This window comes from Triturus cristatus, chromosome 3_2 (genome assembly GCF_964204655.1).
Source record: "Triturus cristatus chromosome 3_2, aTriCri1.1, whole genome shotgun sequence".
In the NCBI taxonomy this organism is placed as follows: Eukaryota; Metazoa; Chordata; class Amphibia; order Caudata; family Salamandridae; genus Triturus; species Triturus cristatus.
In genome coordinates this window covers 627178532-627204966 of record NC_140584.1, presented here as the reverse complement: position 1 = coordinate 627204966, position 26435 = coordinate 627178532, and the positions used below count along the sequence as shown (strand labels likewise).

General features: G+C 43.9%; 1 protein-coding gene across 1 annotated transcript in view; it reads right to left on the bottom strand.

Annotated features, from left to right (window-relative positions):
- Positions 1 to 26435, bottom strand: part of LOC146857855 (uncharacterized) — a 651000-nt gene that overhangs the window by 78996 nt on the left and 545569 nt on the right. The window contains exons 45-50 of the mRNA XM_085648551.1: positions 25444 to 25621; positions 23464 to 23579; positions 12702 to 12873; positions 10546 to 10799; positions 8817 to 9030; positions 2220 to 2329 (exon numbers count right to left, since the gene is read on the bottom strand). Coding sequence (XP_085504677.1) covers positions 2220 to 2329; positions 8817 to 9030; positions 10546 to 10799; positions 12702 to 12873; positions 23464 to 23579; positions 25444 to 25621 — 1044 coding nt within the window. The remainder of the gene's footprint in view (positions 1 to 2219; positions 2330 to 8816; positions 9031 to 10545; positions 10800 to 12701; positions 12874 to 23463; positions 23580 to 25443; positions 25622 to 26435) is intronic.

Genomic DNA, 26435 nt, shown 5'->3' with positions numbered 1-26435 from the left:
TTAAAATTACCTCCAGTCCTCAATGAGAATTTTATTTGTCAAGGATGGGGCAAGATTAAAAAGGTGAGTTGATGGAGCAGTGGTGGAAGTGTTAATGTTCCACTGCACCTGGTGGTTGGTCTTAGTAGGTCGACATGTTTCGGCACTTAGCAGCCCTTGTGGGTCTCTGGGCCTTCTTCAGGACCAAATTGAAGTTTGCTACCTTCGTGGCAGCTTGTGGAGAGTAAGTAAATTTACTCACCCTGTTTCATCACTGAGCCCGTTTGCTCATCATTGTATATGAGTTATAGATGGTACTACTAAGGGCCGAAGCATGTTACAGGGACATTATAGTTAGGCTTACATGCCATTTGTATAAAAGCCAGTGAAAATCAGCAGTTATAGTTACCTGAACTAACTATAACTTAAGCCCCTTCAATGTACTGCTTATGATCTCACAAATTACATCACTCATTACATGGTTAGTGACATCACTGGTCACATCACTGATGACATCCTCCACAGAACCACTCACACACCCACTCACACCCCTTTACAACCTCTCATACACCTACACACACACATCACATATCCATTAACAGACCATACAAGTACTCACACAACCATCCCAGTCATTCACTTGTACAGGCACTTACACAACCAGTCATTCAGCAATACAGATACTCCCACAACCACTCACTTACTCATACTGATACTAACACATTTGCTCAGTCACCCAGTCACACAGAGAACCACATACTCTCCCATAGACCCTCTCTCTCACTCACCTGGTCACCCATACAACCAGCCACACATCCGCTCACTCATCCAGAGGGCCACTCACACACCCACTCACTCACTCATACCGCCAGTCAGACAATCACTCATTCACCCATACAGCCACTCATGTACCCTCACACTCACCAATACAGACACTTGTGCAGATGCTCACACAACCACTTACATACTCATTCACACATTCATACAATCACTTACACATCCACTCACTCACACATACATACTCACATAGAAATTCACTCTCAATACAGGTACTAACACCCACTCACATACCTATAGACACACTCAAACAACTACTCCGTGACTTATACAGCCACTCACACAGCCACAAAGTCACCCTTACAGCTACTCACACACCCAGTCATACACCTATGCAGTCACTCACACAGCCACTAACTCACCTATACAGCTATGCACACACCCACTCACTCTTCAATTCAACCACTCACTCAACCACTTACTCACCCATACAGCAACTCTCATGCTGCTCACTCTTGAATACAGCCAATCACACAGCCACCCACTCTCCAATACAGCCACTCACACACCTGCACAGCCACTAGGACATCCACTCACACACCTATGAAGCCATTCACAGAGCCATTCAGAAATAGATTCATACAGTCTCACAGCCACTCAGATGACATATATTAGAAATAGTGTCACCCTTACACTGGATAATGTCATTGGTGATGTCATTTGAGATGTTATCAGTGATGTCACTGACCATATCATGAGTGATGTAATATGTGAGGTTATAACCAGGGCATTGCGGGGGCATATGTTATAGTTAGCTCAGGTAACTATACCTGCTGAATGTCACTGGTTTTGTACAAGTGAAATGGGAGTCTAACTATAACACCCATGTAACCTTTGATTTTTTCAGTGAATATATATATAAGAATTAGTGTTATAGGCATGTTCACGGTACAAAATGTGTGGTAAAGACATGCATGGTAAAGATGCATGCGTTGCACTGGACTTATTGAAAAGGAAATGCGTGGTTCTGGTTTTGTTGTAAAGACTGTTTCCTATTTACCACACCTCGTAATTACCCTTACCTTATGATAAGGTATTTTCCATTAATGGTAAATACCTCCTAGAAGAAAATGAGGCATAACATGAAGACTCTGCATTTAACACTCTGAATTCCACATCTTTGCATTTTTTTCCCGGCCTTTCCCCACTGATAATTTGTGATGGGTGTGACCTGTTGGAATTTATCTGTGGAAAATGGCAAAGGCTTGATAATTTTCACAGAATTCGTCATTCCAATCCTTGTGCCAATCCTATTGGCACAGGTTCTGAATGTATCCCTTAAGTCATAATGGAAGCCATAGATGTGTGAAATAGTACACTGCACAATGGTCATAATATGATGAAAAATCCCTACTTGCACAACCCGGACGATCTCTGAATGTTCAGTAAAGAATTATTCATACCCAAATCGATCCTGGATTTGTATTCGTCCACTAGAAGGCGCAATGTCCCCTGTGAGCATCTTAAAGGTGGTCGTCTTGCCAGCTCCATTCACACCCAGCAGGCCAAAACACTGTATGGAAAACATGACAAATCATAAACACCTGCACAAAGGTACACCTCGTCCAAGTTCTCCTTTCTAAAATAATATGAGAAGTCCAATTGAGAAGAATGTGGAGTTGGCGCGCAGAGATCATTCATTAATTTGCACTATGAACTTTCTGAGACATTGATTTGGTAAGCTTCTTTATTGATTTATGTATGTGTGTGTGTAATATATATAATATATATATATAATATATATATATATTATCTACTGGCGGTCGCCAGTAGATAGTTTTAGTTAGGACCGAGTTCCCATAGGAAATCTGAAAATTCTATTTTGAATAACTTTGGCGCCGGTTGACGAATCCTTGCGAAATTTTCAAAACTAATGGGGCGCTCCGCTCAGCTCCTACCCTGAAAGTCTCTGGGTGATTCGTCAAGCGGGGGCTGAGAAAAAAGGGGGGTCCTAAAACACGTTTTCCCCATGCATTTTCCCATGGGACCTTTAGTCGAAGGTACAGCCCGAACGGCTGAACAGAATTACTTGAAATTTGGCAAAGAGGTAGTCCTCAGGTCAGGCATGTGCCTTTTGCATATATGGTGTCAATCTGTTCAGTAGTTCCTGAGAAAATTGCAGTTAAAAGTACATAAATATCTATATGCGGGCACCAAATGTCCGCGAGCGTAATTCTGATTGGTGGTTAGATGTCAGTCAACATTCCAATCGGTCGAAATCAGGAAGTGTCGGATGCCATTTTGTGTGTGACAGTGAAAAAGAAAGGTGGAGAACGTGAAAAGGGGGCAGGGTAGAGAGTTCCTGACCCCCTAGCCTTTGTCAGGGGGTCCCTGAAGGACGCCGAAGGGTTAAAAAAAACTATGTTTTTTTCAGTGAATTTGCAAGGTTTTTTAAATGCTAATTCCTAACTATAACATGTGTGAAACCTATGGTTTTTTAAGTGAATATATATATATATATATATATATATATATATATATATATATATATATATATATATATAACCTGTCTTTTTTGCTTCTGACCTTCTGTTTTTGACTGTGGGCTGCATTTAGTTTTTGCAGCTTTTAGGACTCTGTTCACTTTATCACTGCTGACCAGTGCTAAAGTGCGAGTGCTTCCTGTGGAAAATGTATTGGTGATTGGTTTATCTCTTTTAGAAAGTGAGCATTTTGTTGCTTAACCATTCTGTGTCTCTGCCTGTCTGTGGAATACACATCTGGCTTGGCTGACACTTGGGCTCTTGTGCATTCACTGTAGACAGTCACACATAGGGAGCTGAGATGTGCCCTGAATATCCTAGTGGCCTATCACCAGGCAGATGGGCCTTCCTGAGCTAAAGTGATGGGAGGAGTTGTCAGTGACATTTGAATGGGGCTCTGCTTCCCTCACACAAAGCTATCTCCACCTCCCTGTAGTGTGCCTGGAGCCAGGTCAGGGAAAGGCAGGGTATTGTTCACTACAAAGACTTTTCTTTGAAGTTATAAGTATTAGATCTCTGACACCCCAAAATCAGAACACTTCTGGACTGAGGACATTTTGCTAGGAAGAAGATCAGGATGCTGTAGGAGGAACTGCCACTCTGCCTGTTGCTTTGTTGTGCTGGCCAGCTGCTTTGTTGTGCTGGCCTGCTGCTTTCCAGTTCTGTCCTAGGAGTGAAAGGATTGGACTTTGCTTTCTGTATTCTGCTTCCAAGGTTCTCCAAGGGCTTGAGTTGAGCTTGCCTCATGTTAAGAAGTCTCAGGGCCATCAAAGACTTCACCTGCCAGTTCATGGGCTCTCTTTCTGAGAGTCCTGACTTGCCAAGTGGTGCCAAATCCAGTTCCTGTGCCCTTGGAATCATAACCTGGTGATCTTAAGGGAAAATCCATGCATTGGCTCCCGGCGCCTGTTTAATTGATGCATCGCAGCAAAAGACTGACGTATTGTCACTGCCTGCACCGAAGCGTGGTTCCCGCTTGAAGGATTGGCCACAGCTTCCACAGCAGGCCCCAGCTTGCCATTGCAGTGCATCAGAATAATTGCTGCAGCGTGAGTCTCGAGCCCTGGGTCGCCAATGTTTGTTGCACCTGCTCAAACTCCAACGTATCACCTGCTTCACAGCTGTGGAATCGACACAGCGCCTGCTTTGTAGCTGTGAAATCGACGCAGTGCCTGCTTTGCTGCTGTCGCATTGATGCAGCGCATCTGGATTTTCGCTGCATCATCCCTGGATGCCGATTCTTTATTGACACCACACCACAGTAAGGAACCGAGGTTGCGTGTATCGGAATCGGACTCATCACCTCCCCTGCCAGTAAAGAACCGATGCATCACTTCCTCTGCCTGTAAAGAACCGTCGCATCACCTCCCCTGCCTAGCAGTAAAGGACCGATGCATCACCTCCCCTGTGTAGTTAGGAACTGAAGCATCAGTTTGCTTTTCCGGTGCCTCACCTCCCTTGTGCCTTGCACCATCTTTAAATTTTAATGTATCTAAGGTACTTTGTGCTAAAACAAATGCATCCATTGATTTCTATGGACTAAACTTGCTTAATGGATTTTTTATAATGATATTTTGACTTGTGTATGTTGGATTTTTTTTGTTTTGGTCTTTCTTCATTCAGATACATCTTGGCTATTTTTCTGAGCGAGTGAATGTGTGTGTGTGTGTGTGTGTGTGTGTGTATGTGCGCATGTGTCCCTGTGTGTGTCCCTACTTGGACAGGGTGCAAACCACTGCCAACTAGAGACCCCATTTCTCACTATATATAAGGTAATCAAAACTGAAAGAGGGCTGAGGGTCAATCCTGGTTTTAATAAGTGCCTGAAGTGCAAGGGTTGTAAACATGGTGTGAATAAGAAAGAGATACAGCTGCCCCTAATGAACAAACTATGGAAGATTCCTCGTTTTTTAATTGCAAAAGTGATCATGTAGTGTACGTGCTTCAGTGCACTTGTCCAATGGTATATGTGGGCAGCACAATTCACATGGTACATGTAAGGAATCTTCAGCACCTCAGGGCAATGAAAAATAAGGAGCAGTCATACCCAGTGGCTCGACATATTAATGATATCCAGGGAGGCAATGTTGAGGAACTAACATACTTTGTAGTTGATTCTGTCTCCAAAAAAAGTCAGGGTGGGAATCGTGAAGGAAAGTTGAGGCAACTGGAGTCTCGATACATATTAATGTTTGATTGTAAGACTCCACACGGTCTGAATTTTGATGAAGGTCTACATGTCCATCTCGATTAAATGATAAAATATTGTACAGTAAAAATGACTCATCCTCCAGATAAAAGGCAAAAAGGGAAGAGAAAATCTAAAACGATATCAGCCGTCATCAGCCAGGCTAGCTTGAATCCAGTGGCAAAGTGAGCAAGGGACCCACGTCTGAGCATACTCTGCCAACTTAGGGCGAACAATGCAAAACCAAACGGGATGATGGAAGGAGTGTTGAACATTGCAAGCACTCACCCCCAGTCAACTGAACTGGGTTTAATCCATCATCATTCTTTAGCTCACTCCGCCACCCCAGTTCAGACATGGCCATATGCAAATCAGTCTGACCCTGTGACTCATGGGAACAGTCCAGCCCGAACTGCCAAGCCATGTCTTCCCTGGACCGGAAACAAGAATCCTTTTGGTTTTGCATTGTTTGCCCTAAGTTGGCAGGGTATGCTCAGACGTGGGTCCCTTGCTCACTTTGCCACTGGATTCAAGCTAGCCTGGCTGATGATGGCTGATTAGCCAGAAACCGGTCCCAGGATGCTTGTTTCCGGTCCAGGGAAGACCTGGCTTGGCAGTTCGGGCTGGACTGTTCCCATGAGGCACAGGGTCAGACTGATTTGCATATGGCCATGTTTGAACTGGGGTGGCGGAGTGAGCTAAAGAATGATGATGGATTAAATCCAGATCAGTTGACTGGGGGTGAGTGCTTGCAATGTTCAACACTCCGTCCATCATCCCCTTTGGTTTTGCTTTTAGATTTTTTGTACATTATGATTAGACATTTTTATATGAACTAACTAGTTAGAAGATCATGCCCTGGGGTGTTAATCATTAAAGGGTAAAACCCTTAAAGAGTTTAGCAGGGAATCTGGCGTAGACATATAATTTTAACCATTTCTATATAAGCTACTATATTTAATGTTGTGACCTTAACAGTAAGTGTTTTAAGTCTTGCATATAGATAGCAATGCAATAGTTTGCACTGGAGCATATGCACTTTACTTTGTCTAGAAGTTGAAATATACTTTGCCCAAATATCTATTAGGTAGTTACCTATGGCAATTGATATTGTTATCTTAAGAATATCTTCTAGCAATGCATGGACACTTTATCAAAGTAATAAGCACTGAGGCACTAGCACTTTTTGTGGCAAACTTAGAAATCTGAAGGAAGCACTGTTAATTGTTTTATATAGAGATTGAACGTATAAACCCACAGTTGGAGTGATTAATTTAGGTATGAAATGTTTAAGAGTAGGCAATAACGAAAACAAGAAGGGTGTGTAAAACATAAGACCTGCTATTATTACTTTCGACATTTAGAAACTCTTAGCACTTGCACTATACAAGCTGAATGTGTGAAATTTGCACTTGCACTTTAATGTCGAGCTGTTTACAATGCAATACTAGCATTTGCTTTTTAAACGCTGAATGCGTAATACTTGCACATTCAATATTGAATTACACAAAGCTGAAACAGTGACTTATTTTCAATACATCTCGCATAAAGGGATTTGGGATTAGTGTCATAACTGAATCAATATATTCTATCTGAAAGAAATAAGAGCACACTGTGGAATAAAGGTCAGAATGGGTACATACGCCAGCCGATGCATCCGGGAAAGATTTCAATAATAACATGCATTCAAAGGGGCTTACAGTTGATGTACAATAAAGTTCATTCAAAGATTTGAAACGGAAAGTCAATAGAAAAAGAAAAAATTGTAAAAATACAAAAACAGAAAAAAATGTACATGTAATAATAGGCTTTAATATATGAACTATGAGAAAATTTACTTTTCTACATTGTGAAGTATGTTGTTTATGTCTATGTGATCACGTGATGGTGACAGTACGTTTAAAAACAAAATTGGTATAGAGGCTCGGTGTGTGATCAAGGCAGGGTATGCTGCCAAAACGCGTCATAGCCCGTAATTAATTGAATAAAGAAATTACCTTAAAGCTTGGGACCGCGGTGTCGTTTCCTGGAAAGGAGAGTTGGTGTGCTGGACCTGGTTGCTAGGCAGGATTTATGCAATGAGACCCCCTGGGAGGAATTCCTCCTTATCGGTTGGGGATAACTATTGAATAGTGTTGCTGAGGCTTGTTATAATCTGCACTCAGATGATTTCTCTCTGCCTTATACCCACATGGATCAACATGAGATACACTCAGGGTCCAATTTACAAACACCCTCCGCAGTCGTGGCAGAATCTCCGCAACGCATGGAAGACTCTCTGCTATGCAGTTTCTCATTACGGAGATTGTGCCACAACTGCGGAGCCTCAGCCACGTCTGCAGAGCAGTGGCGGTCACCTTTAACAAAGGGTGTGGGGGCAGGTGGGGGGACCATGGTAAGGCCAGGAGAGTGAGTGTGGGGGTTTAGGAGGGGCGGGTTGATAATCATTTTTTAAAACTTACCTGACGCTGCCGGCCTTCTCCTGCATCGCGTCTCTCCTGCTGGCCGCTTCCTGGGTCCCAGCATTCCCTGGGACAGACTCCCAGCCAATCCCTGTGCTGCATAGCAGCACAGGGATGATCTGCACAGGCTAAAAAGACGCCCTGCTTAGACCAGGGAGTCTGTGTGGGTTTCTCCAGCTCGGCTGCTGAATGAAGCCGGGTTAGAGAAACCTAAGTGTGCATGTGACTTTTGGTCGGCCTGAGACGGCCAGCCAAACACACATGAGCACTTCGCAAGCACTATTCTCCACCCTCCTATGCCCTGCCCCTCAATGCACAAGTTGGCAAACTAAAAATAAATCGATGCTAGAGCTTAGTTTTATTTTTCGTTTGGTGGCTCTGCGCCAGGCAGTGGGCGACGCTCCTCCGCCATTGCGGATGAGCCGCCACTGCTGCAGAAGCTCCTTGTGAATTGGGACCTTAGTATTTTATTCAGTTTATGGATTTCAAAACAACTGCATGAAGATGTCACTGTGCTGCACGTCCACTCACAAACTGTAATGCAGTATCAGGCCTATGGACAAGCTGATGCCATTGTAAAGCCACAGCCTTCATTTTTTTCCTAGACTCATGGATATCAATTTCATCCATGTCATGACTGGTCTTGCCGTGGTTTTGCTCATGCAAAGGACTACGCCGTCAAGCCCTAGCTATGTACACGTGTGCAGTTTCTTATTTCACACTCTTAACTGCTAGTTTCTTAGTATAATTATTTTATAGAAAGAAGGCAATTAAGGCTAAAGGAGAAAGGTGATTGGCCCATGATCCCACAACTTGTTCAAGAAGTCAAACCCCCATGGCATGCACAGGGGCATAGTGTGTCCTCACCTCTCCTGCCCGGATCCCAAAGCTCATATTGTTCACTGCCAGCACTTTCTTGTTGACCTGGTGGTAGATCTTGGTGAGGCCATGGATTTGAAGCAGGTCTGTAGCCCCTCTCCCAGTCTCTACCCGATCCCTCTCTGCTTTCACGTCTTCATCTTCCTCCACTGTGTTTATCACACGCGACATTCCAATATCAAACCTTTCTTTCAAAAAAATCCTGCAGAGAAAAGTAATACCAAACCTGATGTTAATCCATAGTGATGTGATTAAAACAGGTTTATCTACTTTGTGTCTTTGCCTCTTTTTTTCCCTTTGTTTTGAAAATTGCCATCTTACCTTCAACGGATTCTTCTTAAAACAGACATTGCCAAACTTGAACAAACCATTGATAGCACCCACGGGCAACCCATATACTCAAACTCGTCAGAATTTTTCTCCTTCTTTTAAATTTTTTTCAGATCAAAATGTTAAGATTGATTTTCTTCAAGCAGACGACTAGATTCCTTACTATTGCTCCTTTATTAGGTCAATATTTGTCCGCCCACATTATTTCTTCTTGAAGTAATAAAGTGCTTACCAGTTCGATATCCCATCGAAATAACAGAGCTCACTCTCAGAAGAGCACCACCACCAGCAAAAAACCTTTGTATTACATAACCTATCATATTCATTTACATTTAAAGTTACATTTATTCTCCACTATCATATTACATCATACATACTACAAACAGATTAAAGAAAAATAATCTAAAACACACAGCGCAGAGTGAAGGCATGTGTGAAATTCATTTGTATCAGCAAAGATTGTTATCTGGGGCGTCATCAATATTCAATTTGAATAGGAATTATCAATAGACGCCGCCTAAAAACAGAACTAACTATGAAACCCTACAAGTGGGGAGAGGATGTGGCGCAATGGACAGAGCTGCTGACAGGTTCGAGTCTCGGCCCAACATCCTGTGATTCTGGGCAAATCACGTAATCTCCGAGGCCTACCAAAAATGAATGGGTCGAGTTTGCATTATAAGTGCTGGTGTTGATGATTAAGTGCTGGTGCTGAGCAACGGAAACCACCTGCTCAAATTAAGCACTGCACCCATGTTAAGTACACCCATCTTTAAATGCATATAAACTTCAGGGAATCGTTTTATATGCAGATAAAAGTGAATTGTGCTACGGGCAACAAAGGAACCACCCTCGGTCATTCTATGCAGAGTAAAGCAACGTGCATAATTGTGTTCAGACCCATATATTTAATAATGCTATGCACCGAAGGTAGTAGTTGTTCCAACTTATGTTCGAACAAAGAAAAGAGCTTCATTTTTTAACCCCCGCCATTTTATCTCTAATTGACATAGTTCCATGCCCACCATTCTTATAAAAGTAAACTCATTTTAGGGTCATTGGCTAACTCCAGCAGTATTAAAGACTTCCAAAGCAGTCAGGGGCCTGGTGTAAACTACAGAAGTATTGACGTCACTGGGTCGCCACACTCTTAATGAGGATGTTGAGTGATGAAGCTGCACAAGTCACAGGAATCTGGTTGCAGTAGTGGCTCAGCAACACTGAATTAGTTGATGGTATCCACTGAAATCTATGAAATACGGAGGGGGGGCGGGGCACAGAGCTGGTTCATAACTTTCAAGAACAGCCAGTGTTCAAAGGCAACATGAACTAGCGGTAATGTTGCCTCAGCTATAACCACCGAATCATAGACACAGATGACACCTACCTGATGTTCTGATAAATGGTATTGTTGATCAGCAACCGCAGGACGAAGAAAAACGCTCCTTGGAACATCAGGGCAACAAACATCCAGCCGAGTTTGTCCATGGCAAAGACATCGGATGAATAGCTGTAGCCAAAGGCCTTGTAGTAATCAACGATTTGTTGTTCTTGAGATAGCTTGACCAAACCATAGCCAAAGCAGAACTGGGGGAAGATCTTGAAAACGCCTTGCAGAACGAGTGAGACATTCCCAAGAGACTGTTGGGGGGGGGGGGGGGGAAGGAGAGGTGAGACAAAAAAATGCCATCTTTCAGTGATTAATGTGTTCTCCTACCCAGTATAGATCTTTTTCTGCACCAAAACACAGAAATATTCAAAGGCTGTAGCCCCCCACCAATCACAATATTTAATGGCTGTAACCCCCACCAATCACAATATTCAATGGCTTTAGCCCCCCAACTAATATTCAATGGCTGTAGCCCCCCACCAATCACAATGTGCAACCAACTTTCATGTTCTGTCCCCTCCACACATCCACAAACATTGTCCCCCTTACTACACCCAAAAAGGTCAGATAACTAAAAACAACACGCCCCTCTCTGCACCGATTCACAGGCACCTAAGAGAACACCTGCCCACAGCTCTGACAAGACTCTTGTTCCTAAGTGGACGGCTCGAAAGCTCCATCCTCGAGGGTGTTAAGCCGCTTTCTTTATCATTTTTCCATCACGTCGTGATGTACTTGATCTCCCGCCCTCAATTTTCCTATTTAGGTTTTGATATACTTCCATTTCTTTGAATATTTATTTGTGTTTACTTCAAGATGGCTTTAGCAAGTAGAACATACCTGTACAAATCTTATTTAGAAACATTATTAGCTATAAAATTTACTGACCCTATTTTTTGTAATCTTTCGTAGAGGCAAATCTCCTCTTTGTTCGGAATGGACCATCCATTGAATTCTAATGTACAGCCTTTGAGAAGAAGACATGGTTGGCTGTGCTGAAACTAGATTCTATACTGGCGTGGAAATATCGGTACTTATCTGCCCATATTATGCTGTTTGTTTGGCAGCTCCTGATTCCCATTATGTACCTGCTTAGTGGGTGATCTTTTCTATGATTAGCCATTTCCAAGAGTCTGGAGAAGCTCTCCCAATAGGCTAAGACGCAAAACATCCACAGAACTGTCTACTTCTGAGGCCCCCACCAACAGGTATAATGGGTCGTACTGGTTCGACAGAAGTGAGAAAACAACTGAAGGTCATATTTATAAGGAAGAAACGCAGCACGGCGCCGCAAGCAATTTGGCTGTGCCGCGCTGCGTTACGTTTGGAACAAAGGGATGCGTCATATTTACATACGTATCCCTGAGCTGGTGCACAATTGAATGCCATGCGCCAATGCAGGCACCTTTGCACCATGGTGCAAGGGTGCTTGTGCTGCGGGGATGATTGTTTTTGTGCAGGAAGGCAGACATTCCTGCACAAAAACACTCACAAGAGGTGTTTTCCTCTTTTTATGTGTGCTGCAGAATGCAGCACGCATAGAAAGAGAAAAAAACGAGAAGTGAAAGTATTTCTCCTCGTTACGTCTCCTTATAAGATTCGGACCCATTCCCAGGTTTACAAAAACGTTGTAAATCTGGGAATGCAGCAGAATCCATAGGTGTTGCATGGGAACACCCACAGCAACACACATGGAAGCCCCCTTTCACACAAAGTGCTGCGTGAAAAGGGGCCGTATTTACAAGGACACGAAAAGTCACGCAGGGTGGCTTTACGTGTCCTTGTAAATATGGAGCACCACACTGCCCCGCCGGTGCGTCAAGAAAAGTGATGCACCGGCAGCGCAAGGGGCGTGGAAATATTCCCCTAAGAACATAAAGCAATCCTGCAACATACATTGACATCTGGGCCATTTGAAAAAAACAAACAAAGCCCAGGCGGGGGCTTATGTCTTCATGTCAAAGGGAGGATTGCAGAGTCTAAATGTAATCAGTAAATAGGCAAGTTGAAAAATGACCACAGCCCTGTGGGTCACATACAACAATAAGGAAAGCTTCCTGGCTTGCCCCGTTACAGACCTCTAGACCCCATGCATTGTTAGATGCTGTGATGCTCGCAGACGGCAGGAGGCAGCATTCGATTGTTGGTCTTACCTGGATAACTGTTTCGTTCTGTGATGTGTCCAGGGCCAGGACGTTAACAACAGTAGCTGATATGATGGTGTTTATACCAATGAACAAATTGATGCAGACGAAAACGATGAAAGCCATGCCCAGGTTCTTGAAGGTTCCCGCCAGCAGGTACATCCACGCGAATGTCGCAAACCTACCGAACAGAAAAAAACACAAACTGGAAGGTGGCTGCATCACCTGTGCTCTGACCGAAGGAGAGCGTCTTTGTGTTATGTTTTCTCACATTGCATACCAAGGCAATTGTTAAACATTCTGCTGAGCATTTAACACTCATCCCCTGCACACCTTGCAACAAAGTCAGATGCGTAAAAATGACCGCTGTGGTAATGAACTCCGCTTTAACTTTGCATTAAGAGCTGTTCTTGTACTTGATGGCTAATGCTTCTCCCAATAGCCGGAGTTAAATTACTAATTCCAGTTTTAAATCATTATCCCTTAGTGTTAGCTGTTTATGTCAGTCGCCACTCTTTGCTCATTACTTTCTTCTAAACACGGGTATATTCGATTGTGTTCTAGCTTCCTGCATCACAATAGTCATGCCATCATTTTTGCTCGTGGCTGCTCTGCCTGGGTCTGCCATTCGTTTCCTCGTTCACCGGCAATCTCCATTGCAGAGCGTTGCATCTTCAATACACGCTGATGCTTATCCTCAACCAAAACATGACACAACATTCAGTTATTTTGAGTGTGAACTTCACCCTTGGCCCCTTCAAAGCTACTCAACCCCCTGAAGAGGAGAAAGGCCAAGGAAAAAGGCATGCAGGTAAGGCCTGGGATACACTTGGCATGGGAGGGGTTCGAGCTGAAGACGATGAAACGGGTGTGAGAGAAGTTAGGGTGCAAGTAAAGATGGGGAAAGTCGGTGGAACCAGGTGGAAGAATGGAAGTTAATGCCTAATTTCAATGTTTTGTGAGTGAAAACATGACACACTTCTCAAAGCTCAGACTGCTGCTGCAGAATCATAGTAGAGCAGCATTCACAACATACAGGCACTGGCAGTTAGCATCATGGATGTATTTAGGTAATAATGTATTTTTAACATGTATTTAGCACCCCTTGGTCCAACAGGTATGAGGGTGCATTACAAAGAACAATGTGAAACAAAAAAGAGATACATCAAGCAGTAGATGTGGATTCACTGGGTTGCACATCCAGGCTAAATACAATGTTGAGCACCTTTGGAGACAGTTGGGCCTTTATGTTCACTTCTAGATTAGACTGAGGAAATAGGACTTGAGTGATGTACTAAACCTGGTCAGAAGGGTCTATTTTCTGAGTTTATAGGGAAGCGAGATCCAGGCAAAGATGGCGGCTCCAGAGAGGTATTGCTTTGGACAGTAGAGGTTATGAGGTGAGAGCTTCAAGGGTAAATGTGTAATAATGTCGGAGTACTCATGCTAAACCTGAGGTGATAAGCAATTATGCTAGCTTGCCTCAGGTATATAAGAGGGTTCAGACCTAAGGTAAATTAAATCCAATCCAGACTGAGACAGATTGCCGTATGTGACAGAAGCAGTTATATAAGCTCTGTCCATTTGTAACACTGGTGAGCACAATGTACCTTCTAAGTTAACCAGGATATCTATCAAACGTTCATGGTCTTTGTGAAATATACGTTGGGGCAGATTTACAAGCCGCTTGCAACACTTTTGCGCCGCTGTTGCGTCACTTTTGTGACACAGCGGCGGCATATAAAATGCTGCCAATTTACAATGAGACGCACCTAGGGAGATGTGTCACGTTGCAAAGCCCTGCGTCACATTATACCTGGTGGGGGTTCCCACGGAAAAGCCTTGTGAAAGTGATGCAGTGAAATCTACAAGGTTTCACTGCATCACTTCTAGGACGCTACTGCGTCAAAACCTTACGCCTGCTTGAAGCAGGCGCAAGGAGTGGTACAGTGTAGTGGGAATAGGCCTCAAAATGCATTTCTAGAGTTGCGTCGTGCTTGCAACATGACTCCAGCAATGCATGACTTTTTCCCCAACAGATGCATCAGAATTTCTGACAAATCTGTCAATCCTTGCGCCATAGTGCGCCGTATTGTAAATACAGCTCATCCATGGTGGCGCAAGGGTTTCTCTCAGGATGGGGCAGGGAAAGTGACGCATCTGTCAGATGCGTCACTTTCTTGTAAATCTGCCCGATACTTTTTTGATCTTCACTTCCCTTCCTTTAATGTTCTTTAATGTTGCATATTGAGGGCAGCAGATTCACATCATAATTTGCATGCATTCGATTTTCTATATTTTGTTGGCACACCTAGATTTAACTGAAGTGCTAGAAAGCCATCAACAGAGAGGTTTCCTTTATCATTCCGTTTAGTAAATTGGACAAACATGTTAGACTAGATTATTGAATTGTATTAAACGTTACATCACTTTTCTCTGTTATCTATTGCGTTGAAAGTTATCAGCAAAAAACACAAAATAAATTATTCTTGGCAGTTAAAGACCACAGAAAAAAAACTACAACGGTTCAGTATTTCTAAGATTAAAGATGAAACTATTCAAATCAGAGCATACGCCAAAAAGATGAAGAAAAAATACAAAATACATTTATTTGGAGATAAATATTTGCTGTAAATAGGCTCGATTGGCCTGGCAGAGGGACCTGGATACAGTGATAGACGACGCCATGTGGTCATATTGCTGTGCTGGTACACGTCGTATATCGTTGCATGGCAAGCATAGACTTATACATTTCAAGTTTGTGAATAGAGTCTATTACACGCCGGAAAGGCTACACAGGTATGGCTTACGTGAGGGGTCGGCCTGTGAGAGGTGTGCACACCCCGCTGCAGATTTCATTCATTTAGCGTGGTACTGCCCTGGCGTGGGTAAATTCTGGGAAGCTGTATTTCGGCAGATAGGAGAGATAGCTGAATTAGAATTAGTCCCGGACCATGCGGTAGCACTGCTTGGCCACTCGAGGGGGCTCCCAAAGGCAGCACGTAGGCTAGTAGACATGGGTATGCTGATAGCTAAGCGCAGGGTAGCTCTAGGTTGGATGCGTGGCCCCTTGCCCACAATGGCACAGTGGAAACGTGATGTGCTCTATTGCTGTACGCAGTCAGAGACGTTTAGCGAACTGCTGCCCCCGAGAAGCAGACCAAAGAACTTTTGGGGATTGTATGCCGACTACCTCAGGAGCGGTGGGGCAGATGCAAGACTCAGTACTGGAGAGGAAGGCGAGATAGCCCCGGAGACGGTTGATACTGGTGCACGCTGAAGATTGGTGTATGACAGATGGTGGAGCTTTGAATATTGGTGTGCACAGGAGTGCTTGCATTGCAGGGTATAGATTGAAAGCGGGAGGGCACAAAAGGCCATTTGATTCTGTTCAACTGTGTGCAGACAAGCTAGACAAGGCAGGCCTCTGAGAGAAGACGCCGAGGTCAGACATAGAGCATGAGGAAGTACCTTTGTGTGCAGCTGACAAGGTATCTCTACAGTTGGGGGTGGGGGGTGGGGGAGGGTGTTGATATTAAGTTTGGTGAGGTTGCAAGGAGGAAACTTTGTGCTCCCTAATAGGGAAAAGACTATAAGAAATGACATGCAGGGCTGCACTCATTGATAGATATGTCAAATTGCTGCTTTGGAGGACAGTGATGCCCGACCTCCGGGATGTGGGATAAGCTGAGAAGTGTTGCGATTATCAGTGACTAAGCAGCCGGCCTCAGGGTTGTAGGCGAGCAGCTGTGTATGCCAACTTGATTGTTCACTAAAAAATAAATAAATAATAATAAAAAAAAATAAAAAAAATATTTGCTGTAAATAATGGTTTACAATCACAAAATGAAATGGTAAAAAACCCAAAGGAAGAAAAATCTTCACTTCGGCAAAATTTAACCTATAATAAATTGTTATAACGTAGAAGACTTGAGATCATTGCAAGACAGAGACGCCAAAACACTGCTTGTTTTTCTTAACAAGCTAATATATTCGAAGGAAATCGTGAACAATGACGTGAACATAAGCTAACACACGGAAATATTAATAACCTCTCACTTTTATCATTTCAAGAAGGTAACAAAGCCTGTGGCAATATTCTTCAAAAAAGATCTGAACGAAAATATAATCAAAATGAGACACAAGAGAGAATAGCAGGAATGTGGTAAAGAAAATGCAACAATCATTTAGGAAAAAAAGAGTTTTGGAAAGCACATCAAGACCTGTAGATGGAACAAAAACTCAGGTAGACATTTTTAATAAGGCATGTTTCACCAATCAGGATATACGGCGTCAGTTCCATTTCAACTGGCTTGGTTTGTTATGGTGTCTCAGTCCTGGCTGAAAGTAAATTTACTGATTTTGTCCTACTGATTATCAAGCATTGATTTCCCCATATATGTGGCAGATTCAAATGGGGTGAGTAGTCTAAGCCCATTACAATCTTTTCTGTAGAATGCCACGCTCACTGTTTAAGACTAACTCAGACTGAGTTTAAGTTATGATTCTTTCTCGAATGTCTATAATGCCTACAGGTGTCTCGAAAAGTGAATTGAAATTTTGTTTGATCACCTAATGTCTTCTGAATGGTGTTTCGCTTTGCTTCAAAGCACATTTGAAAACAACAGTAGCGGCTTGTCGAGGGAGTGCCACGGAGTGGGGGAGGGACAGGGTGGGGGGTAGTAAACTCCGGCTCACCGCCGACCGGAGTAATGTAAATAAATAAATAAATAAAACAAATTTCATTGCGCGCGCTGAAACGCATTTGGCGTTTCAGCGCGCAAAGTGAAATTCGTTTTATTTCTTTATTTACATTACACTGTGCACACGTTTTATTTATTTATTTACATTACTCCACGCGTGCAATGAAATTCATTTTATTTATTTACTTATTTACATTACTCCGGTCGGCCGTGAGCCGAAGTTTACTACCCTCTACCCTGCCCCTCCCCCACCCCGCAGCACTCCCTCCATGAGCCGCTACTGGAAAACAGTGATTTGTAGGTATATAGTTCAACACTGGGAACAGTGACCATTTGTCCTAGTGTGATTCACCCTTTTGAGAGTACTCCATCCTTATCCCATAAATAAAGATATATATGGATACAAATAGTGATCTTCAGAGGTAGCCTCATCTATTGTATTTATGTGTATATTTCTGATAGATTTCAAAAGTGAGATGAAAATCCTAGCCTAGATTCCCCTCGGGGGATAACCACACTCTAAAAAAATCCACATAAAAAAAAAAACAATCCACAGAACATAAAATAACACACCATAGCAGAAACAACAAACTGCATATCATCAAAAATCTTGCCATTTTCTTTTATGAATCCCCTCATCTGCGTTATCCATTTACCCTCTTTATACTTCTACTAATTGGACCGATGCTGCAAACCTAAGCAAAATTAAAATCCACTAGAGCAACCAGCAGATCAAGATGGAATTAGTAACCATTATAACCATGTCCATTAAGGTATCATTACGAAAGGGGATTACGTTAATTAAAAATATGATTGTTATATAATCTCAACAATAAATGTACAGATAAGCACGCGTATGTATACACAAATGTGTTAAGAGAATTATTTATATATATATATTTAATTATATATAGATACAGAAAATGGCCAAATCGTTCAACAAATAGATCTATGTTCATTGCGCAACTATAACTCGCGCGACCGCCACTCTATCACAAGGATGATGTCATCAGTGATGTCATGAGTGATGTCACTGACCATGTCATGAGTGATGTAATATGTGATGTCATCAGCAGTGGATTGTGGGCACGCGAGTTATAGTTATCTGAACTAACTATAACGGGGGAATTTCAATGGTTTTTTTACGAGTGAAATGTCCAGCTAACTATAACATGTGTGAAACCTATGTTTTTTTAAGTGAATTTGCAAAGTTTTTTAAATGCTAATTCCTAACTATAACGTGTGTGAAACCTATGGTTTTTTAAGTGAATATATATATATATATATATATATATATATATATATATATATATATATATATAACCAAGAAGACATTATGTACAACTGAACAACCCAATTAAAAAAGAATTACCTTAAAAAACGTATTCTAGTTTTTTGTCCTTGCAATTCTAGTAATTTCTTCATTCCTGTTCTAATGCTTGTTTTTTATAGTTTTATTTTTTTGTTATTGAGGGGACATAAACAACGGGAGGGTGGAGGCTGGGAAATAGTACCGGATTTACAACACGAGCAGCTGACAGACTTTAGGAGAGAATCAACAGATGGCAGATTCAGAGGGAAGACTGAGGTGGTGCTGAGGCACTGGTGTGCTGATGCGGAGTGATGCTCAGATGATGCTAACTGATACTCAGGTGGTGCTGAATTATGGTGAAGTAGTGCTGAAGTGGCGGTGTGCTAGTGCAGAGGTGATTCTGGGTGATACTGAGGTGGTGCTGAGTGATGCTGTGGTACTGAATCAAGCTGAGGTGGTGGTGCTGCACTGGTGCTCAAGTGGTGCTGAGTGATGCTGAGTTGGTGCTGTTCTGAGGTGATACTGTACTAATGCGGCAGTAGTGGTGTTCAGATGCTGAAGTGGTGCTGCATTAGTGCTAGATTGATGCTGAGGTGTGATTGCGCTCATGGTGGTGCTGTGCTGATGTGGAGGTGCTGCTCTACTGATGCCGAGATGCTGCTGTGCTGATGTTGCGGTGGTGCTGCGCTGGTGCTGTACAACTCACAGACCTCAATACTAGGATATTCAGGGTCAGGGTGGAGGGCCCCTTTTTGACCCCTGGGGGCTTGAGGAGCTGTCCATCACATACAGGGAATGAGCATCTGCATGAAAGAGGAGTCCACTTAGAGTGCGTGCATGCTACTGCAGATTTGCCAACTTGAGAACACAATCGGTCCTATGAGGAGGGGCGTGGCCTTGAAGGGGGCGGGGCTTTATGCCCCTAACTTCCCGATAGTGCCTTCTGCCCCTGTTCCGTGCCCCCATCGACCTCCTCTTTCCACCAAAACAACTAGATCAAAGGTTTGTTGAGGCTGCTAGTGATGTCATGGGGTGTTTTCACACCCCTTAATGGACATTGTCTGCTTGCAGCCTCAAAAGACGAGCTGGAAATCCATTCTTTGCTGTGGTTTCCAGCTCGGCTTGCCTGCCATTGTGTGATTTCGGCTCCTTGGCGGGTGACCGTGTGAAGGGGCCTGAAATCGTGTGACACGCGGTGGCACCATGCGAGTTGGCATTTCTGCTTCTGGCAAGAGCTTGTTGCATAAGCAACATCAGGGAAGTTGCATAAATAGAATTGTATACATTGCATATAGATTGAATGCTGTGAGCATTTATTGCCCAATCTGCGTGGCACGCCCTGGTGAGAAGCCAGGCGTATGTGGTCAGTAACTCGAGCCTTGTTCACGTCCCCTCGCTGCTGCTTGCACAGCTGGAAATGTGGGGGGTGTACACGTGTGCTATGGAGACTGCTCCCGGGTACGCAAGGTCTGGAAACATTGTGACGCTATTAGCTGTAGGATTCCTTAGGGGGTGCCACTGCCTAAGTGCGCTTCTGCACTCACTGTCCTGTCTATGAAAATAAGAATCTTACTTATTGTATTTTCTATCGTTCTGTGGTGCACGGCGCTGATACACACCACTAGCTGGTGAAAGCGCACTAGACATAACAATAAATATGTGGCCGCAGCTGTAAGGGGTCCACTTAGCACGCAACAATAATGTCAAGGGTACGTGCTAGGAATGAAAAGATAGAGAGAGAGTCTTGGTCTAACTATCCAAGTGTACCTATTAAAGAGCGCTTCATGGCTTTAAAGCACTCCTCGATAATGACATGCGTAGCTTCTATAGCGCCACGGACTTCGGAGCACTGCGTGACATGCTGCCGAGGGTGTGCATCAAGGGATACATGCACGCTGTGGAAGGTGAAGCCGCAGTGCGCTATATGCTGCAGAATGAATATTTAGCCTACCGCTACATGGAGTCGAACGATGCCTCGGAGCGCTATATGCTGCTGGGAGGGTGATGTACTCCTCAGTGATGGCAGTGGCCACGAGAGTGAGCGAGTGATCTGAAGAGAGGTGACCCCGAAGAAATGGGGCTCCGTGATTTAGCAATGTGACCCGGAGAGAGTGGTGGGGGGGGGTGCATTCGCGATAAAGAGATTTGAAAAGCAAGCGACGCTTTGAGAAGGGGATAGCCAGGCCTGCGGGAGGAAGGTGACAAGAAGGCAAAGGTATGACTCTCAAAATAGGTTATCGTACTGAGCTGAGCAGGGCAAATGACCCCCTGGGAGGGAGGACGCGCGAGCAAGGGGTGGGAAGGGGTTTGGCCTCGAGGCTGAGATGTCGCCCGGGGGAGGACTGTGAAATAATGTGACCACAATCGAAGTGACCCTTGTGGAGGAATGTTACCCTAAATATGGGGTTTGAAAAGACCCTGGGAGGGCTATCCTAAACAGAGAGAGGTGGTGTCCGATTGAGGAAGAGTGACTGGAGGGGAAGTAGGGGGTGGAGGGGAGCGTGGCCGAGAGCAGGCAGCGTTTCCCTTGCGGGAGCGAGCGCGATAATTGCTACCACATGGCGCCGCTCGCTCCCGCAAGAAAATCGCCAGACGTGCACGCGTTGCCATTGGAAGCACTGCAACGCGTACACGTTTTTGCCTGCAAAACCGGACCGATTCTAAAGGTCTCTTCCTACGCAACGCATGCGCGCTGCGTAGGCAAGACCTAAAAAGGGGACATCGTATGCATCACACTCAATCAAGTAATTGTGATACATAGGATGATAGCGTACATCAATCTTTAAAATGTCATTGTATCCTCATTAGTGTCGGTGGTATTATGGTATTACTTTCGACCCTTCTGTAATTTAACAGGGCTTCATCTGGACGGAGTTGAGTGACCACACGAAAAACTCGATGTCGTAGCATTTTGAATAAATGAATATATACAAAGAGAATTTTAAGAATGAGTGACAGAAGCAACTGAACGAGGATACCATTGTTTGAATATATTAGACGTTTATAAAAGAATTAAAATTCGAGAAACCCGGACCATGAGATTGACGGTCTTGTAAATGATGTCACCATGATGGGCGGGCATGTTACATGTAGGTTCTAGCTATGAGTGACCTCTTAGTTCCAATGTGGCGGGGACCAACAGTAATGCGATCTGCGGCAACACCCCTGATCTGTTCACTTTCAACCTGAGATGTTGGTTGCTAAAAGCAGTCAAATCTCCAGGTGAATGTCTGGGCTCAAATGAGGAGTTACTGGAGACATTGGACTGGAACGACTGATTCCCCCGGTAATTCCTCATTTCTTAGTGGACCCTTAGCATCTCTTCGGATAACAACGTCGGTTCGGATTTTCGTTGGCTCCAGTATTAGTAACTTTGAGAAGAGGAGGAGTGAGTGGCCATGGATGCATGGAATGAATTGGATTAATTTGGGAAAGAAAGCACAAAAGCCTAAGATTTGGAAATAAAATGATAAAAAAAGAGTTGGAATCTTTTGGCTTACATTGCGTTACACACTGTGCGATAAAACGACATAGTTTACAGGAGTGATTGCAAATGACTAGGATTCAACTGTAGCCAGTGGCATAAACGTCTTGAGCCAATTACTGCCTTATTCGTGCAGTGCTTAGTTGAACGATTCAAACATAAAACGGGTGAAGAGTGACATCTAGCGGATACGAAGAATGTAAGCAGGAAAAAGGGATTTATAATGCAAATTATGATAGGAAATAAAAATTTAACTCACATGTTCACATGATGAATTTGACCGAACAATTACACATTTTTAATAAAACACAGCCAAGTGCACGAAAGTTTAGCAGGCTGATGCAATGTTTAAAAATAATATGTTTCTTAAAGGGTTTTCCTAGTGTTATAAAACTACATTTATAGTTCCACCCATCCACAGCAGGCATTGAAAATATTTGGAGGGGTGGGAAGAGGAGCTGGTTCTACCATTGACATATGTGGCTACAGCAGGGCTCTCTGCTGGGACCTGTACCCGTGCTTGTAAACCTAGACATATTCATTGTTTAACAGTACACAACTCCTTATCTCGCTGAGATCAGCCCGCTCACATGACTACAACAAGCATTTGCAATGCAATAGGTCTCGCATTTACGAGAGTTTGAGATATTGGCATTGTAAATGACAATGCCTTTTATTTATGTGTTTTTAAAACAGATAAATAAAAGGCAATGTCATTTACAATGCCAATAGCTTAAACTTTTGCAAATGCGAGACCTATTGCATTGCAAATGCCAGCACTCGTGCTAATAAAATAAATAGAAAAGCGTTAGGAGAGAGCTTGCCCAACAGCCAGCAGGACAAAGCTATTTGAGAAAATTGTGCTCAGAGACTATAATTAAAGCCTACCGCATAACAACACACGTAACAAGGGGTGTCGCCAAGAAAGGTTTCAAAATGAGACAAGGAGGTACTAAGGAGGGACCATTAAACCTATTGACCAATGGACAGCCACAGTTTACAGTGGACAATGACACAAGCCAATGGAAAATATGGGCGGAGAGTGGGCAGAGGTTCAAGTCCCTACCTGAATACAGCATGCATCACAGAGCAGCGCATACGCTGCCCAGACTCGACCTAAAAAAGAATGCCTTTTCAAGGCACATGTTGTAGCTAGGAGTGTAAGGCAAGATTACCGCTCATTTCCCTATGCCCCTTTAGTGCATCAGGCAGACCAGCTTCTGTTGAGGCGTGCTAGTGAACCTGGTACCAAAACCTCTTTGTGCTACTCACCCAAACATCACAAAGAGAAGAGACACCGCCCCCAGGTTCTGGTTTTCGTAGAAGGCAGACAGCTTGAAGCCGGCGATGGTTGCTATTGAAAGAGCCACTGGCAACATGTAAAGGAACTGATGGAGAAGACAAGAAATGGGACATGTGAAGCAGGCTTTAGCGACAAGGTTCAGCATCATTCACTGACTCATCTCAAGCCACCACCTAATACTCAAACGAATCCTGCCCTTCAGGCACTCTGCTTTTACTTACATCTGCAACCAGAATATCCCCCATCCAGGCAACATACACGTACGGGGACTAGGTTCTCAGCCAACTGACTAAATACATACATATTACCATACAGATACAGGGCGCACAGGGCTTTAATACACTCCTTGTGCCACTAACAGGCCCCAGAAGTACAGAGTCCAGCCAGTCTGAATCATCCCCATATGCTACCATACACCATTTGCATTCGATACATGCTTCAACCAGAATGTCTACTCCTGAGATGCTACCATACATAACGTGTAACGTGTAAAGATGGCCTGGTCCAACCAGTACGTATCTTTTGGATATATATATATATATGCAAGTTTATTACAGCTTGCTTCACGGTCCGGCTAGTTCAACTATTGTGACTGGACGTTGGGGACTGGAGGGAATCGTGGACACTTTAATTACGGTGGGAATCGGCCACTACATGGCCCTCCCTTTGCGAAGCAAACACAGCGCTCATTCCAGCACAATCTGACCCTGCTGCAGTACACCAGCAAGGTAGACACTGGGAGCTGTAGTCTCACATTTGACTACATTCGTACTGATAGGAGTATGGTCAACTGTTCTCCCGCCAAGGGGAGTGCCGCAGCAACATCAAAGGAGGGAGAAGGTGCAATCCAGCTGAGAGCGGTGTCTGACGAAGGCTAGGAAGCCGAAATCCATTATGCCGCATTTCATTTTGTGAATAAAGGATTCCTGAAATATTCCCCCTTGTGTCCTTGGATTGCTTTTAGCCAAGTGATCTTCTTTCTGATGTATATATACATATACACATATATCCAAAGAACTCCGCCTCATGCATCCAGTTAGTCAGGAAGGACGAAGACGGACCCAGTCTGTTGTGCAAAGTATTCTTTATTCCATAGGAATCCCACACACCGCCATGACGCGTTTCGGCCTCAGGATGGCCTTGATCACATGACGCTATAGCGAAAAGCCATTGGGTTTTAAAGTGAAGCAAACAAAGTGATTGTCACGTGATAGAGGGGCCAATAGACATGGAAAAAATACATGTATATACATATAACAGTGCGGCTTGTCGTACAAATCCACATAAATTCCATCAGTTATGTTATTTACAAAGGTCCCAGGTGGTGATTTAAATAAACCATGCTGTAATTGGTATGATCATAGGTTTAAGCAAGAGGTGGCGTTTTAACCGCTCAGTGTTGGAGGCGATCGGTGTCGCAACATATATATATATATATACACACACACACACTCACTCCAGGCATACTATCTGCTGATGGAGGGCATTGACGGCACAAGCAGCTGTTCACCCTCGGTCTGCTATCAACATAGAGTGGACATCAATGGTACAGTCCATATGCTTTTCCAGACATGCTACCAAATGATGAATAGGCTCGAAAGTCGAGTCCACCATTGTCTCCCAGACACACTACAACAGAGATGGAGCAAAGCCAGGACTCACTCTTCCAGCACCTCCTAAGCATGTGACACCGCTGATAAAGAGCACAGACCCCCCAACTAAATGCTTCTGCCAAGCACACTCATAGAAATAATGTCCCATATACAATATGTAGCACCACTGTGGGATGAAATGGAGACCACTGCTGAGAGCTGGATGACAATGTGCTACACAGTGGGCCTTTGCAATGCGAGACAATATAAATGAATAGCACAGCACACAGTAAGCAGGCGTCCAGACGGTCACCCCATCCCTTGGCCACCAGAGGCGCTAGAGTGCTTGGTATTTACCATGTCGTAGAGGAAGTTGGTCACCCAGTAGCAGGTCTCGCTGATGCCCGAGATGTGCTGCAGCCGCTTGGATCCGTTCTGATGCTCTTTCACGGTGTAGATGACGAAGCTGGCGGTGGTGATGGAGTAGCCCACAAGGATGCATAGAGCCACCAGGATGTTCACCAGGTTGCTGAGTCTGCAGTGCAATAGGAAGGGAGAAAAGAGGAAGAGGGGGAGGGGTGAGAAGACAGGGATGAGAAATGGCCGCCATAGAAATTTTAGAGTTTCTTCCACTAACCCCAGTCCCTCGACCCTCAGCTATAACTCTGGTAACAAGCATTTACAATGCAATAGGTCTCGCCTTTAGGAGAGTTAGAGCTATTGGCGTTGTAAATGACAATGTCTTTTTCCCATGTGTTTTGGTATGGAGTGGAGTGGAATTATATGGCATGGTGATTAGATATGGTGAGAGGTGTACAGAATTAATAGAAAGGGAGATAGAGAGGGATAGGTACTTTGTGCATGAAGTGGTGAATGAACTCCGTACAGAGGAGCAGAAAGAGTGTGTGAGAAAAAGAGATAGATGGGGAGAGCATGCCACAGATGCACAAATAGGGTGCGCCTGTGTACGCAGAAGACACCCTAAAAAAAGGAGGAGAGCATGGGTTTGAGGGACGAAAATCTTGAAAAGGCACAGGAAAGAAACTGTGCTTGAAGATCTGAAGTGAACCAATGTGAAAGGGAGGAAGAGTGCAAGAGAGGTGTGAGAGGTATGAGAGATTACGAGAGAGAGAGACGGACGCATGGTAGGGGGCAGCCAGAGGGGAAGGCGAAAGGTGGACCAGTGACCAGTATGAGGTGGTACAGGAAGGTAGCATGTGTGTACGTAAAAGCCAGCCTCTCCGTGGGTGTATTGCACATTTATAAGTGCTGCTGAATCAGAGGGCTGAGAAATGTCTTCATTTTACAGCCCCTTTAATCTTGGGGTAAGAGCGCTCATTTGCCTGTTG